The sequence below is a fragment of the Schistocerca piceifrons genome, chromosome 11 (assembly GCF_021461385.2).
Source record: "Schistocerca piceifrons isolate TAMUIC-IGC-003096 chromosome 11, iqSchPice1.1, whole genome shotgun sequence".
Taxonomy (NCBI): Eukaryota; Metazoa; Arthropoda; class Insecta; order Orthoptera; family Acrididae; genus Schistocerca; species Schistocerca piceifrons.
In genome coordinates, this window is record NC_060148.1 from 67551984 (window position 1) to 67570334 (window position 18351).

Sequence of the window (18351 nt, forward strand, 5' to 3'; positions counted from 1 at the left end):
GTGCGTGGTAGACCACAGCGGCGGAAGGTACACAGAGTGCTGACGCGCCCTAGCTGATACTAGGCAGTTAGTAAACAACGCTATGCTGCAGTCACCGCTCAGTTTCCTATTTGCCGATTTCTACCAATGCCGAGCAATAACGGAAACTCCAATGGAAAAATGCCCATTTCCACCGATGACAACATGCAATGCAAAGACAATAGACCACCCAATACCCTTCCTCCTCACCCTCATATCCAGTGACAGCACTGCTCCATAGTACATAAGTAACCAAACTAGTGCTCATTACTAGTTAGCAACACACCCTGAGGAAGGCGTCTTACAGTAGTCGCCGAAATCTCAGAATTTTATATTTGACAATGTGGCCTCAAACCCAGAAGAATTTTATTGACCATAAAAGATTACATATTAAGCAACTGTTGTGCAGTTTCTTCATTTTATGAAATGGACTTTCATAGTTGCGGCTGCCCCACGAGGAGAACTCTTTCTGTTTCCAAGCCACTTCTACTGCTGTTTTCCTTGCATGTACCGTAAGTGCCAAAGGGATGTTCAGTCCTGGGGGTCGGAGCAATGTTGCCTGTGCTAGGCATTTCTTGAGCTCTCGGAAAGCTGTTTCGGTATCCGGAATCCACAGTATCTTATGATTCCCTGCAGAACTCTTCCCTGTGAGTAATGCCATGAGTGCTTTTTGGATGGCTTCTAAGAGAGGCAGCAAGCATAAGAATCTGTGAAGTCCCTTATAAGTTGTGGGAAGAAGCATCAGTTATACTGCTTTGATATGCCTGGCAATGGTAACAGTCCTGCCAGGAAGACAAAGTAATCCACAAATTTAACTTTTTGTTTTCCCAATATGCAGTTCAATAAATATAAATTATCCTAGATTCGTGTAAGTAGCTGAAATGTTTTCAAAGGTGTGCTTCATGCTGTTCTACTGTGCCAGAAAACATGAGAACGTCATTCACTTTGGAAAAAAACAAACAGTAACTCTACAGGTACTTCAAGCACGAACTGTTGTCGTGTTTGTGTGACATTCCTGAGACCAAATGGTATAAAATGGCATTCGTACAAGCGAAATTGTATAGTCAGTGATGGTTTTTTAATGTCTGCTGACACCATGGGACTCTGCAAATATGTCTTGGCATGTTCTATCACATTGAATATTACTAGTAATGCTCTTAAAATCCATTACATTGGGTGCAGGGCAGTGGTCTGGAATTGTGAGTCCATTAAGCATACTGCAATCTCCACATATCCTCCAGGAATTATCTTTCTTTTGCACTACATGGATTGGGGAGACCCACACACTATCAGAGCTGACCACAATACCCGCTTTCAGCAGTTGGTCGAACTCTGCTTGTGCTGCAAGTAACTTCTCTGGATGCAAACACCGCAGGCTGAATGCGACGGGTTCACTTTGTGTCATGCGGATGTGATGCTAAACACTGTGTGAGGATTTTCTGGTGGCACTGAAAGCTTAAATGAGTGCTGGAATGTCTAGGAGTAGATTATGAAAAAGTGGTTCCTCAGATAACATACCGTGTTTACTCGAATCTAAGCCACACTCGAATCTAAGCCGCACCTGAAAAATGAGACTCGAAATAAAGGAAAAAAAATTTGCCCAAATCTAAGCCGCACCTGAAATTTGAGACTCGAAATTCACAGGGAGAAAAAAGTTTTAGACCGCACCTCCAAATTGAAACAAAGAGGGTCCATTGTAACATGAGGCACAGTTGAGGTCGAATGGATGAAGATTCAGCTACAGTAGTTTGGTTCGAGTAGTAAGCTTAACAGTTAAGCTTTACCAAGTAGCCATTGCTAGGTGTCAGGCGATCCGTCCATATTTATACGGGTACCCATTTTTTTCATGTGCTTGGTCTGATTTGACTCGATTGCTTATTTTGCTTTGATCTGATAAGTGCCATTCTCTTTGTAATAGGTGTTTACGTCACTCTAAGCTCAAAATGCATTGTTGTGCTGTGTCATGCATTGTTTGTCGCATTCTGATAACGAGTGTTTACAGCCTGTCGCCGCTCACTTACAATAAAAAAAAAAAAAGAGAGGAATTGTCTCATAAGCAAAACAACGGCAAGAGACTGCTATTTGTTGTTACTTACACTGCTGCTTTCTTTGATAATGATCAACAAGAACCAAATAATAGACTGTGTATGATAGAAGATGTTCTGAAGGAGAGTTTAGCGAAATTTTTTTTCCCGTTTGAAAATCTTTGCAGACGCCTCTTTAGTACATTCCGCACAGAAATTAGAGTCATGTTAGAATTAAAAATCTATTCAGTTGCCGTACTTCATTTCTGACTCAATCACTATTCACCATAAGAATAATATGAATATAAACATGACATGATACGTATATTCTTCCTTGTTTGCTGTTGTCTCACTCTAGTTTTGTAGTTTATTAGGCAGACAAGATTTAAATTAGATAGCAGCAAACACGAAAGAATACATGGCATAATGTTTACATTCTTCTACCTTTTCTTTTAATTTATATACTGACGCAGAGGTTTCGGTGCCAGCATTTATCTTTGTGCCAGCAAAGCATGTCTGTGTAGCGCTACATATATTCGATGGCAGAAGTTAATTGTGGCAGGACCTACCAACATTTTTCAGAACTTCCGCTTACTTTGCACTCGATTCTAAGCCGCAGGCGGTTTTTTGGATTACAAAAACTGGAAAAAAAGTGCAGCTTAGATTCGAGTAAATACGGTAATGATTTTGCCACAGCACACAAATCATTATGTCTCCCATGGTGGTTCTTGTGTGAGGCACACATGGGTACCCCACATTGTTGTAGGTGTGGAAATGAATCAATACACTCCCGAGCGGATGAAGTTTAGACACCAGACACTTTTGTGCGACAAGCCACAGGCATGTCACACTGCATTTGACTCAGTGCAGAAGGCACAGTAGGAAATATCCATTCTGTGGCTACTAGTACTAATCAGTGATTGACCAGGTCAGACATAAGCCATTAATGACACAAAAATTCCACTCCAGTAATGTGATGATCGGGCATGTCTGCAATCACAACAGCCAATGCTGGGTGTTCTAACAACCCTACCACAACAAAGGTCAGCATCTAATAACGATTGTGGTGCTGCTCACGCTGCCAAACACCGCACTTTCGGGCAACAACAGTCTTATCATGTGGCAGGCGTCATCAGAGCACAGTTAATAAAGTCATTTCATGTAACAATAAAAAAAACTAGGCACTCATCCCTTTGTGCTTCCCACGCTGGCTCCTGGAGACCAAACCCTTCAAAGTCAGCACAATAGTGATGTAAAAAAAAAAAAAAAAAAAAAAAAAAAAAACTGCACTCCGAATTTAAGTTAAACTTCCCCTTAATTGCCTTCATTGCAATGTCACGCAAACATAAAACATCACCTCACAATACAAAACATACCTGAAAACATCCTCCTCACATTCACTGTCAAAGTTCACATTCTACAAGCTGACCACTTTATGCGTCCCCCCAACATGACGTCCAACACCCAACCCTCTCAAGGTCCGACACTCTAACAACTTAACAACTAACTGAGAATCGCTTACACACCCAAAAATCAGAGTTACAAGTATATCAAAGATCATAGTGACAAAAGAAAGAATACACATAAGAATAATATCATTGCAATATAAACATATCGATGTATCAAAAATGAAATCAAATCTGAATGTTGTCTCAGAAATATGTTAAGTAGTTAACAGAAATACAGTAGAATATTACTGGTATCGAGAGGTTCAGGTAAGGTACCATAATGGTTACGTAATTCAAGTATCATTACAGTGTCCAAGTGCAGTGCTAAACGTTTTTCACCATATGTAACAATCCTGGAAACATTGGCTACAATAATTATATCTTGGGTTTTTGCCATCTGCGTGTCACTGGCGGCTATTGGACAGACACTGACTTCTGAACCTGTATCAATAAGAAACTTATCACCTTATAACTGGTTCTGTATAAACAACTGGTGTGACTGACTCCCGTTTGCATATCTTCTTCTTACTACACTCTAGCCTGGGCACATGTGTTGTTACCAATAGACATTAGTGCTCATCTTTGAAATTTGGGTAATTGTAGGGTTGAATGCACTGACGTGCTGAGCTGCCAAACTCGTATGATTCTAGCATCGTCATTCCAATGAGTCTTATTGCATGGCAGTTTCCCTATTTTTCAGACAAGGACTTCATTCCTGCTGTTGGTGTGTGGCTACCTGCACATTTAGTTTTGACACTTGTGCTGTTAGTTGCTCCATAGTTGGTTCAGCTGACACATGCTGTTGCTGAGTACAGGGTGTCCACAATGAGACTCCAACATTTTAATATCCTATATCTTTCTCATTTCAGATGGTGGACCTGTGAATCCTGAAGGGGCAGTCAGAGTAACTCAACAAGTTTGTGGTGTGCAAATTTGATATGCCAAGTGGCCGTAGTGGAGCTGCAATCAATTGTTTTAGCAAAATGGAGGATATGAAGGAGCGTGCACAAGTGGTCTGGTGGTATGCAGAGACAAACTCGGCGACACAAGTGCAAAGAAATTTTCGTCGAGTTTACAACAAAGCGTCCCCATCGTTCGAGACTAAAGAAGTGGTGTGATCAGTTTTTGGCTACTGAGAGTGTTGCAAAAGGGCATGATGGTGGTAAACCTGAGATCAGCGAACATCATGTGGAACAAGTGCGGCGGTCATTCGAACAAAGTCCACAGAAGTCAGTGCAACAGGTACATGAGAACTACGTATGAAATGTTCAACAGTGCACAAAGTGCTTCATCAGCAATTATGTTTGTACGCATATAAAGTGCAGGTGGTGCAAGAAATCAAGACTGATGATCGACCAAAGTGAGAAGAATTTGCATGTGTCACGTTAGATCGCATCGCCGCGAACGAGACATTTTTATCACGTGTGATGTTTACTGACGAGGCAACCTTTCACGTGTCAGGGGCTGTCAATCGTCACAATGTGTGCATCTGGGGGTCCAAAAATCCACATGCACCTAGGGACCACATGTGCGACAGTCCGAAAGTTAACGTGTGGTGTGGATTGATGATAAGTCATATTTTTGGGCCGTTTTTCTTTCAGGAGCCGACTGTGGATGGAGCCATCTATCTGGACATGTTGGAACAATGTGTGTGCCACAGATAAGAGACCTGCAGCCAAATGTGATATTTAAACAGAATGGTACACCACCCCACTGGAGCCTTGATGTCCGTAAATTTTTAAATGACACATTGCTGCAATGATGGATTGGCCGTGGAAGTCCGATTCCTTGGTTACCACGTTCGCTCGACATAACCCCCCTCGATTTTTTCTTGTGGGGTTATGTGAAAGACCGGGTATACGTTACACCAGTAAAGGACCTGCAAGACTTGAAACAGCACATAAGAATTGTCATCAACTCTGTCACAGAACAGATGCTCCACAACACATTGCACAAAATTGATTATGGACTTGATATTCTTCACACTACCCGTGGCACCCATGTTCAAGAGTAGTGAACCGTCCACCTGTGTATGAAAACTTGATGAGCTGCTGTATGATTTCCCTGTATTTGTTCGTCAATAAATTGTGTTTCCTCTCAGATTTTGTGTGTTCAAATGTTGGAGTCTCATTGTGGACACCCTGTATTGTGTGCATTACAGAACATTCCACTTCTCTGCCTATTCCTTGTCTTGATTGTTGCTGATTTTTGCACAAATGGGAAAATTACTTACACTGTTTGCAATGGTGTCTGACTTCCTTGCTAAGTCTTGCAATGACACGTGTGTTTGTGCCACAATACAGAGCAGATGGTAGCTGGAAGTTTATGAAGCCATAATACATGTAAAGACCATTTGGGTAGAAGTTAGGGGCCTGTTGATATACACAGAGTTTTGAGCATCGGTGATGAAGACTTACCGCCCATGTTTTCATCTGCAAGGATGTTTTGTATTTGCTGTTCTGGTGACAGTGTGCAGTGATATACAAGAGTTTCCTTTAGTGCAGCGTAACGTTACTGTTGCTGAAGATTTGATGGGTAGATCACGTAACTAATGAGGAGGTATTGAATAGGATTGGGGAGAAGAGAAGTTTGTGGCACAACTTGACCAGAAGACGGGATCGGTTGGTAGGACATGTTCCGAGGCATCAAGGGATCACCAATTTAGTATTGGAGGGCAGCGTGGAGGGTAAAAATCGTAGAGGGAGACCAAGAGATGAATACACTAAGCAGATTTAGAAGGATGTAGATTGCAGTAGGTACTGGGAGATGAAGAAGCTTGCACAGGATAGAGTAGCATGGAGAGCTGCATCAAACCAGTCTCAGGACTGAAGACCACAACAACAACAACTTTACTGTGACAAGTTTTCTTCAATTTCCTCAATCACTTATAAATCCAGATGCAAAACCATGACATTACATCTATCAGTGTTATTGAAATATGCACTTGGCTTACATAAATCAAAGCTGAGGCTGCTACAACTGGAATTCGGGCTGTTTAACATTTCCATATCAGGTGTACGTACTCGCTTCTCGCATATTTCAGAGGGGCAATCGACTGAAAACCAAAAATCTGTCACAATGGGACCACGGAATGGTTCTTCAAAGGTAATCACCACATGCTTTAAGAATTTATCCCACTGGGAGACGAGACAATCAATTCCCGTTTTGTAGAATGTGGTTGCTGACAGATCCACAACCACATCCATTCTGGCACTTCCTCAACTGACTGAAACTAATGTCCGTGCACTCTTTCTTCCGATCTCCAAAGGTGTGAAAAATCACACAGTGAAACCTCTGGGCTGAATGGAGGATGTTGCAGGGTTTCCCAACCAGATCACTCGAGCATAGCCTCCATCTGATGTGCAGTGTGGGGGTGCGTGTTATCATGTAACAGGATAATTTTATCCAATAGCCTGAGGGCAAACAGGAAAGCGAACAAGGGAAACATTCCATATCTCCCTCACCAAACAAATCCAAAGACGTTCACACAAGTTCCGGTAAGGTCGTGTTGACCTTTTACTTTGACTGCAGGTGGCCCTCTGCTCATCTAATTTCTCAACTGTGGAACAACAATCAATATGCAGCGCTATGAAGGGACTTTGCAGAAACTGTGACATGCACCGTAAAAGTCAAAATGCCCAGGAATGCTGCCACACAAAAGCATCCTGTTGCACGCCACCCTGACACACCAATCAGACAATGCCTACGCTTCACCAGTTTGGTTGCAAAACACTGCTCAACCTCTGTTCAGCAAGGATGTTTTACCATACGATTTTCACATCTTTGGTTACCAAAAGAAAGACATTGACATCAATCTCAGTTGGACAAGGAAGAGCAAGAACAGTTACAGTTGTCAATCCATCAACCACTGGATCCTACAAACGGAAATTGATCGTCCCATCTGCCAGTGGAATAAATGTCTTTAACATGTGTGACAAGTGTTCTGTTTTCATTTGACTGCCTTTTATCACCTGTCATGACATTTTGCAGCGAATTAACTTGTGGGCAGTGATCCTGCCGTACTGTGGACAGGTTCCTTTCCACACTGCTGTATAACACACACTTGACTTAACATAAAGCTAAACCACATTACAATATCCACCAAATAAACATACTAAAAGGAGGAAGAAATATTAGGCTTCAACATCTTGCCAATGATGAGGACATTAGAGAAACGTCACGGGGTCTGATGGGGGAAGGAAATCACAACTGTCATTTTCAAAGGGGCCTATAAGTGTACAGATATCGAAACCACAACTGTGTATGGAATCTTACACTTCCTGTGCTGAACCCAAGGCGATGGTCCTCCGTTAGATAGTAGGGTGGCTTTTTGACACTTGCAGAAAAGGTGCATAGGAAGTCAGTCTGCGGGGCCGGTTCACGGAGTGAACAAGTACGAGTCAGGGGGCAGAAAATATTGGCACGAATAGGAGCACAAAATAATCTGAGCTGACACTAAGCATGGTGACACTAGATGTGGTGGCTGATGGGAGCAACAAATAGAGACATTTCATAAATTCACTGTAACTACACGACTGGCCATTAAAATTGCTACACCACAAAGATGACGTGCTACAGACGCGAAATTTAACCGACAGGAAGAAGATGCTGTGATATGCAAATGTTTAGCTTTTCAGAGCATTCACACAAGGTTGGTGCCGGTGGCGACACCTACAATGTGCTGACATGAGGAAAGTTTCCATACACAAAGTTTCTCATACACAAACAGCAGTTGACCGGCGCTGCCTGGTGGAACGTTGTTGTGATGCCTCGTGTAAGGAGGTGAGATGCGTACCATCACGTTTCAGACTTTTATCAAAGTTGTGTTGTAGAATATCACGATTGCGGATTATCGTATAGCGACATTGCTGCTCGCGTTGGTCAAAATCCAATGACTGTTAGCAGAATATGGAATCGGTGGGTTCAGGAGGGTAATACGGAATGCCGTGCTGCTGCAGTCGAGATGACAGGCATCTTATCCACATGGCTGAGTCAACAGATGGGGACATTTGCAGGACAACCATCTGCACGAACAGTTCGACATTTGCAGCAGCATGGACTATCATGCTCAGAGACCATGGCTGCAGTTACCCTCGACACTGCATCGCAGACAGGAGCACCTGCAATCAACAATGAACCTGGGTGCACGAATGGCAAAACGTCATTTTCTCGGATGAATCCAGGTTCTGTTTATAGCATCAGGATGGTCGCATCTGTGTTTGGCGACATCCAGTGAAGGCAAATTGGAAGCGCATATTCCTCATCGCGTAATGGTATGGGGTGCCATTGGTTACACATCTCGGTCACCTCTTGTTCACATTGACGGCACTTTTAACAGCAGACGTTACATTTCAGATGTGTTACAAGCCGTGGCTCTACCCTTCATTTGATCCCTGCGAAACCCTACATTTCAGCAGGATAATGCATGACCGCATGTTGCAGGTCCTGTACGGGCCTTTCTGGATACAGAAAATGTTCGACTGCTGCCCTGGCCAGCACATTCTCCAGATCTCTCACCAATTGAAAACGTCTGGTCAATGGTGGCCGAGCAACTGCCTCATCACAATACGCCAGTCACTACTCTTGATGAATTGTGATATCGTGTTGAAGCTGCATGGGCAGCTGTACCTGTGCACGCCATCCGAGCTCTGTTTGACTGAATGCCCAGGCGTATCAAGGCTGTTATTATGGCCAGAGGTGCTAATTCTGGGTACTGATTTCTCAGCATCTATGCACCCAAATTGCGTGAAAATGTAATCGCATGTCAGTCCTTGTATAATATATTTGTCCAATGAATACTCATTTATCATCTGCATTTCTTCTTGGTGTAGCAATTTTAATGGCCAGTACCGTACATTAATTGACATATTGTTCACAACAGCACTCATGTATGAAAGCACAAAACTTTTGTATTGTTGCAACCACTTCACATTTCTGCCACGAGAGCGAAGCACTGAGCATTTAGGCAAGATGGCAACAGGTACTGAGAAAATGTATGTTGTGTTTGAAACGCATTTACATCAGTCTGCTGTAACAGTGCATCAACACTCCAGAACAGAGTTCAACAAAGGCCTACCAGCTACCAACTCCATTTGACAATGATACGCACAGTTTAAAGCTTCTGGATGCCCCTGCAAGAGGAATTGATTGGTCGGCCTGCAATGAGTGAATAATGGCTGACCTTGTGTTCGCAAATTTCACATGTAGCCCACATAAGTCAAAGAACAGAATATGCAGACTGCTGAAAATACCACAGCCAACTGTTTGGAAGATTTTAAGGAAATTACTGAAGCTGAAGCCTCACTGCTTGCAATTACTCAAGTCAGATGTTTCAAAGTTTTCGCACAGTTTCAACAGCTTATGGAACAGGATAGGTTTTGTGAAAAACTCATATTTAGTGATGAAGCAGTGTTTTTTGTGAAAGGTACAGTGGAGCAGCACAATCTTTAAAGCTCGGGGACAGAGGATCCACATGCTATTGTGCAAGACATTTGAGATTCACCAAAAGTTAATGTGTTCTGTGTATTCTGACAGTTTATAGTGTACGGTCACTTTAGTGTGAACTTCATCTACCAGCAGAATGGTGCTCCATCCCTTTTGAGAAACCGATGGACTGGTCATGGTGGGGTTGATGATCAGCAAATCATGTCAGAGCCTCCATCTCTCCCCACATAACACATGTAATTCTTTTTGTGTGGGGTTATGTGAAAGACTCGGTGTTTACGCATGCTTTACTGACAAACCTACCAGAACTGTAAGTGTGCATCACAAATCTATAAAAACTTTCTGTGCCAAAAATGGGAAGAACTTAATATCTGCAGAATCAGTAAGGGTTCCTGAGTTTTTCTAAGTGTTTGCCAAGCCCTGTGACAATACGTCAAATAAGATAGCTAAAGCAAATATGTGAAACTGCTTCAGTCATTTATACTAATGTTGTACTCAGGATTAAAACTGTCTCCTCAACAGAATGGAATGGGACAAAATGGAAGGAAACAAGTCAAGTGTTCTCAGAAGAAAGTGTTGACATTGGATGGGGAGGCTGCATTGCTTGCTAACATTTCATATTAACCTAATCTTCCTACACTCACTCATGTTTCTGCCTCCTTAAATTTTACTGTATTGTTTGCTTTGTTTTGTGACGCACTGCGAAGTTTACAGAAAGAATCTGACATTTCACCGACAAGTGTGAAATCAAAAAATAAAACAATGAAAACTTCAGGTGGGAAGATAATTTAGATTTTGCAATATGTGGCTGGACAAATATAGAGCTTACATTATGCATCAACAAAAAGCATAAATAGGTTAAACAATTTTAGTTTTTTTCAATGGTGAAAGAGTCAGTCTGGAGAAGAATATACTTTTCCCGACATTATTTTGCACCTGGAAAGGAGGGAGGTGGTGGCAGAGGGTAACATGAAAGGTGGTATGTATTGTCTCCAAAATATTGTTTGGCACATTTGTATTTTTGACCAAACAGATGATGACATTATGAAATGTTCAGATGACACTTTCCCTATACTTTCAATTTCCAGCTGTGCGGAGGCTTTAGCATGTGGCCTTCACTGAGAACATCCAGTATGAGTTTTGCTTTTGTCATTAATAAACTTTATTATTGCTAGTTCCTTAGTTCTGATATTGTATTCTGGCTTTCTGTATCACAGATGGTGTCTCATAACCTCACTTTCACCATCTGATATTGGTCTAAGGCACACCCAGTGTGGAGGTAAAATAGCTAAAAAGCCTTGGTGTAAGGTAATCGGTGAGATTTTGGACAAGTTTAATCGTAGGGTTCCGGCACACAGCCTCGTTGCCATATATGCATTATGCATATTGGGTGGATATTCATAAAAAGTCAATAAAAATGGCGAGTTCCGCATTGTAAATAAACTTGTTATTTATTGAAATATATCTTTAATGATCCATGTGCAGTGAGCATTTACAATTTCATAAAAGCCACAATTGGTACAAAAGTGTTACGTTCACGAAAAGAAAAGGTGGGGAAGGGAGGGGCGGAAGGGGGGGGGGGGACGACGACGACGACGACAACAACAACAACAACAACAACATAAGAGGATTGATAGAAAATAGCAGACAGCCCATAACACTTCCTTGGGGAATGCCAGAAATCACTTTTGTTCCACTCGATTACTTTCCGTCAGTTACTATGAACTGTGACCTCTCTTACAGGAAATCATGAAGCCAGTGTCTCAATTGAGACGATATTCCTTAAGCAAGAATTTTCACTACAAGCCCCTTGTGTGATGCAGTGTCGAAAGCGTTAGACCTTCTGATCCCAGATGTTAGCGCCTCCACATGACATAATGATGATGTGCTGTGTGATGTGGTATATGTGGAAAATGGAAGTGAATGACAATTTTTTTGAATGTAGGTTGTGGTGACACTGATTTGTAGCATACCTCTTGGCCTGTGTTAGATCAAAAGTTGACAGTTGGAAAAAATGGCACTGAAGGCTTCAGTTAATTTGGATAAGAGGGCATATAACATACTGATGACACACTGACAGGGCCAAGTACAACAATCTTCAGATCAGGAATCAGGAATTATAAATACAGTAAAGCAGAATAATATTTCTTTATTTATTTTGGATTCTTTACTATTTTTGTAAATGATGTATTTATGAATCCATGTACACAACTGAATGGAAATGAATTATACAGTGATGACAGCTCAGAGCATCCCCAACTTCCGCCACGCCTCCATCAGCTTCGGCTGCTCCACGCCTTCCCAGTGGCGCACTGGTAGCTTCGCAAAGAATCTGCAGAAGAAAAAGGGATGAGTTTGCTAAATATCTACAGCTGCATCTATACTCTACAAATCACCGTGAAATGCAAGGCAGAGGGTATGTCCCACTTTACCAGTTATTAGGGTTTCTTCCTCTTCCATTCATGTAGGGAGCATGGAAAGAATAACTGATTGAGAGCCTCTGTGCATGCTGTAATTATTCTAATCTTACCCTTACAATCCCTATGTGAGCAATTATATAGGGGGTTGCAGTATATTCCTAGAGTCATCGTTTAAAGCCAGTTCCTGAAACTTTGTTAGTAGGCTGTCTCAGGATAGTTTACGTCTATCTTCAAGAGTCTTTCAGTTCAGTTTCTTCACTATCTCTGTGACACTCTCCCACAGATCAAATGAACCTATGACCATTCCTGCTGCCTTCCTCTGTATATGTTCAATATCCCCTGTTATAGTTCAATTCTTTTATCTTGGCGGCTCGTGCATACCCGCCCAGACGCGGGAGATTGCTGCATTGCCAGTTGCAAACGACACACGCACCAAGAGAAGCAGCGCCATAGTATAGTATAGCTCGCAAACTTACATTTAGGGGGAGCGCGCAGTTTATGAAGTAAACCCACCACGGGCGCATTAACCCTTTTAACCCTTTCGCTGCTACAGAGATGTGCTCCCCACATCCCGCGCTGTGAGCGATTTTGTCATCACTGCACTGCTTGCAGACACATGGTGTTCTGACTGCTTTGACACACTTATCATTCGATTTCACAAAAACTATTTGGACCAAAAATTTGATTTTTACACATCTTCTTGACTGATGCCTTCCCCCCATAAATGACTTAATTTTGTTTCGATGTTCAATGCAGTTATTGTGCAGCTTTAAATGTAGTAAACCATTGCGCGAAATTTTGAAGAGTTTGCAGAGGTAAAAGTCAATAGTGTATACTTTCCATATGGTCGATTCTAGTTGCCACAATGTTGAGAATGAAATGTGGACAAGACACCAAAATTTCATATAAAATTTACTGTATAACAATATCTCATTTAATTTAAGTACCAGATAGGTGTTGTATGTAATATTGAGAAATATCCCGTCTTTCGCGGCTGTAATAGAAGTTTTATTTATACCAGAACCATTTCACTTTTTTCTAAAACGTTCTGATTAAAACAAAGTTGGCAAAGTACAAAAAACTGAACTGTGGACATAATAAAACATAGAAACTAAAATATACCGTCAGTGAGGCACAGTGCGCAAACGATTTGTGTTTGTCACAACGGACAGCAAATACTTGCCAAGACATAGATCAGTCGACGAAAACATTGAATATGATGTCGCTAAAGCAGCGAAGCAAAGAATCAGGCAATCAAGTAGCTCGGCAACGTACGAGCTGAAATTCTGCTCTAAGTAATACTTTTAATACTGTCGCAAAAGAATATATCTCAATATGAATAGTAAAACAGCGACTGCGGAAGAGAAGATATACAAACAAAACAGATAACATGAATATTGTATGTGTGCCTTTCCATTGTTTTTAATTGCTGTGAAAAGAAATATTGGAGGACAAAATTAGAAAAACCAGAAACTTATTATGATTATAATGAAGAGATAAGGCACTAGAAATTTCAAAAAATTACATTCAAATGAATAAAGTTCATGAAGTAAGAAATAAGTAAATAAAAAAAATATTAAGCGCCAATCAAGGTTTGAACTCAGAACCTTATGCGTGGCAGCCAAACATCGTACCCATTATGCTAACGCAGCTCGTCGTTAAACAGAGTTCCTGGAGGACGCTTAAATATCACGCAAAATACCGACAAACATTGTTGGTATGACTATGAATTACTCACGTTTCGTCGAAGTACAACAGGAAATAAACAATTACTGCTGTTCTTTATTGCGAAAAAGCGGTTCGTGAGAATGATACAAGCACCTTTCCTTGTTATCGCCTGAATTAGGAGGCTTATAGCTCGTTTGGTTTAATTAATTAATAGAATATGAAGCAATTAGTATAAAGAATGCTTTTTCCAAACAGAAAGTCTGCTATCAAGACAATGCTTTTGTTCAATTACTTTATTTATGACTGAACGTTTCTAAAACTGAAGACACTCGTCCATGCTCTGCACTGCAGTCGAGCTCTGGCAACGTCGTTCTCTGTTCATTGGCTGACTGTGTTTTGTGACGTCAGATGCGCAGAATGAACCTAAATTCGGCCACCGTCATAAATGATGCGCACTTTAGTCCTATTTGGTATAGGTCCAACACACTTGAGCAATATTCTAGAACTGGTCACATGAGCGATTTGTTAGAAATCTCCTTAGTAGACTTAGTGCACTTCCCCTGTGTTCTATCAATAAACCAAAGTCTACCAACTGCTTTACTCACCACTGAGCCTAAGTGATAATTCCATTTCACATCCTTATGAAGTGCCACAGCCGGGTATTTGTAAGAATTGGCTGATTCCAACAGTGTCTCATTGATATTATAGTCACAGTGTTTTGTGGAGTGCTCAACTTCACATTTCTAAACATTTAAAGTAAGCTGCAAATGTTTCCACCATTCTGAAATTTTATCAAGATCTAACTGAATATTTATGCAGCTTCTTTCAAATAGTACTGCATTATAGATAACTGCACCATCTGCAAAAAGCCTGATGTCACTATTAATATTGTCTGCAAGGTCATTAATACACATCATCAACAGCAAGGGTCCTGACACACTTCCCTGGAGCACACCTAAAGTTACTTCTATGTCTGACGATGAATCTCCATCTAAGGTACCAGTCTTCAACCCTGTCACAAATTTCACTTGATACCTCTTATGATCATACTTGTGATGAAAGCATAGGGGTGTTACTGAGTCAAACACTTTTCAGAAATCAGGAAATACTGCATCTACCTGACTGCCTTGATCCAAAGCTATCAGTAAATCGTGTGAGAAAAGTATGAGTTGGGTCTCACATGAACGATGTATTAGGAATCCGTGCCGGATGGTATGGAGGAGGTCATTCTGTTCAAGATACCTCATTGTGCTCGAGCTCAGAATATATCTAGGATTCTACAACAAATCAATGTTAACAATATTGGACAGTAGTTTTGTGGATCAGTTCTACTACCCTTCCTGTAAGTGTGACCTGGGCCTTTTCCCAAGAACTGGGTACAGTTATTTGTTTGAGGGATCTACAACAGATTATAGCTAGAAGAGGGGCTAACTCAGCCAAAAATTCAGTATAGGATCTGACAAGGCCACTGGAGCCTGGAGCTTCGTTCAGTTTTAACTATTTCAGCTGTTTCTCAACACCACTGACAGTAATATTTATTTCATTCATCTTTTCAGTGGCATGGGGATTAAATTGGGGCACTTCTCCTGGGTTTGCCTTTGTAAAGGAATGCCTAAAAAAGGAGACAAGCATTTTAGCTTCTGCTCTGCTACCCTCAGTTTCAGTTCCTGTCTCATTCGCTAGGGACTGGACACAAACTCTGGTGCCACTAACAGCCTTTACATACAACCAGAATTTGTTTGGGTTCTGTGAAAGATCATTTGAAAATATTCCACTATGGTAGTCATTGAAGGCATCCCACATTGCTCCCTCGACAGCCAAACACGTTTCATTCAACATCTATCCATCTATAGCCCTATGCTTTGTTTTACAGCTATTATGCTGTAATTTCTCTTTCTTCAGAAGTTTCTTTGAGTGATTGTATACCACAGAGGGCCCCTTTTATGATGAACTGTTTGACTGGCCACATACCTATCCAGAGCATGGTCAATCATTCTTTTCAACTTGAGCCATTGTTCCTCTAGATGCTCTTGCTGTGTGCTGGAAGTTTCAAGTTCTTTGCTGAGATACAACACTGTTGACTTTTCTCCTAGTTTACTTAATGTCTAGGCAATGGCCTTGCCACAGTGGATACACCGGTTCCCGTCAGGTCACCGAAGTTAAGCGCTGTCAGGTGTGGCCGGCACTTGGATAGGTGACCATCTGGGCCACCATGTGTTGTTGCCATTTTTCAGGGTGCACTCAACCTCGTGATGCCAGTTGAGGAGCTACTCGACTGAATAGTAGCGGCTCTGGTCAAAGAAAACCATCGTAACGACTGGGAGAGTGGTGTGCTGACCACACGCCACTCCTCTCCGCGTTCCTCAGCTGAGGATAACACAGCAGTCGGATGGTCCAGATGGGTCACTTGTGGCCTGAAGATGGAGTGCTCACTTAATGTCTATATCTTTCTATTTGTTTTAGTTGTCCTTTGCCCTTTGTTAATCATTGTTGTCACAACCATGTCTACATCTACATCTACATTTATACTCCACAAGCCACCCAATGGTGCGTGGCGAAGGGCACTTTACGTGCCACTGTCATTACCTCCCTTTCCTGTTCCAGTCGCATATGGTTTGCGGGAAGAACGACTGTCTGAAAGCCTCCGTGCGCGCTCTAATCTCTCTAATTTTACATTCGTGATCTCCTCGGGAGGTATAAGTTGGGGGAAGCAATATATTCTATACCTCATCCAGAAACGCACCCTCTCGAAACCTGACGAGCAAGCTACACCGTGATGCAGAGCACCTCTCTTGAAGAGTCTGCCACTTGAGTTTGTTAAACATCTCCGTAACGCTATCACGGTTACCAAATAACCCTGTGACGAAACGCACCGCTCTTCTTTGGATCTTCTCTATCTCCTCCGTCAACCCGATCAGTTACGGATCCCACTGATGAGCAATACTCAAGTATAGGTCGAATGAGTGTTTTGTAAGCCACCTCCTTTGTTGATGGACTACATTTTCTAAGGACTCTCGCAATGAATCTCAACCTGGTACCCGCCTTACCAACAATTAATTTTATATTATCATTCCACTTCAAATTGTTCCGCACGCATACTCCCAGATATTTTACAGAAGTAACTGCTACCAGTGTTTGTTCCGCTATCATATAATCATACAATAAAGGATCCTTCTTTCTATGTATTCGCAATACATTACATTTGTCTATGTTAAGGGTCAGTTGCCACTCCCTGCACCAAGTGCCTATCCGCTGCAGATCTTCCTGCATTTCGCTACAATTTTCTAATGCTGCAACTTCTCTGTATACTACAGCATCATCCGCGAAAAGCCGCATGGAACTTCCGACACTATCTACTAGGTCATTTATATATATTGTGAAAAGCAATGGTCCCATAACACTCCCCTGTGGCACGCCAGAGGTTACTTTAAGGTCTGTAGACGTCACTCCATTGAGAACAACATGCTGTGTTCTATTTGCTAAAACCTCTTCAGTCCAGCCACACAGCTGGTCCGATATTCCGTAGGCTCTTACTTTGTTTATCAGGCGACAGCGCAGAAGTGTACCGAAGGCCTTCTGGAAGTCAAGGAAAATGGCATCTACCTGAGAGCCTGTATCTAATATTTTGTGGGTCTCATGAACAAATAAAGCGAGTTGGGTCTTACACGATCGCTGTTTCTGGAATCCATGTTGATTCCTACATAGTAGATTCTGGATTTCCAAAAACGACATGATACTCGAGCAAAAAACATGTTCTAAAATTCTACAACAGATCGACGTCAGAGATATAGGTCTATAGTTTTGCGCATCTGCTCGACGACCCTTCTTGAAGACTGGGACTACCTGTGCTCTTTTCCAATCATTGTCATGGACACTAGTACCAGTTTCAATGTGGACATCCTCAAAGAGGTCAGGTCTATTTCTTGCCATTAGATCCAATACATTTCCATCATAAGTAGGGTTCAAAACTATCTGTTTTACGTAGTTTTCAGAAAAGGCATTTAGTAATGTTTCACAGGATGTCTTATCATGCACACCACTAAAATAACTAATTTCCCCAGTTGTTTGTTGGATGATTCAAGCCTCCACCAATTATTGCAGTATGACAGAAACTTACATACAAATAAACTGAGTACAAGTAAACTGAGCTTTTCTTTAAAATTTTGAATTACATCAGGAGATGCGTCTGGTGGGCAATAGACGGTTCTAATTATCTTCTTACATGCACTTTTGATACTGAGTCTTGTCCAATCAACCTCACATTCACCTTCAATTTCTATCTCTATGGCTATGAGTTTCTCATCTACTGTGATGAACACACCACCACCA

The 18351-nt window shown here is 41.6% G+C and overlaps 1 protein-coding gene across 1 annotated transcript in view; it reads right to left on the reverse strand.

Moving 5' to 3' along the window:
* Positions 1-12063: 12063 nt before the first annotated feature.
* Positions 12064-18351, reverse strand: part of LOC124720108 (L-galactose dehydrogenase-like) — a 100391-nt gene continuing 94103 nt past the window's right edge. The window contains exon 8 of the mRNA XM_047245400.1: positions 12064-12266. Coding sequence (XP_047101356.1) covers positions 12179-12266 — 88 coding nt within the window. The 3' untranslated portion in view covers positions 12064-12178. The remainder of the gene's footprint in view (positions 12267-18351) is intronic.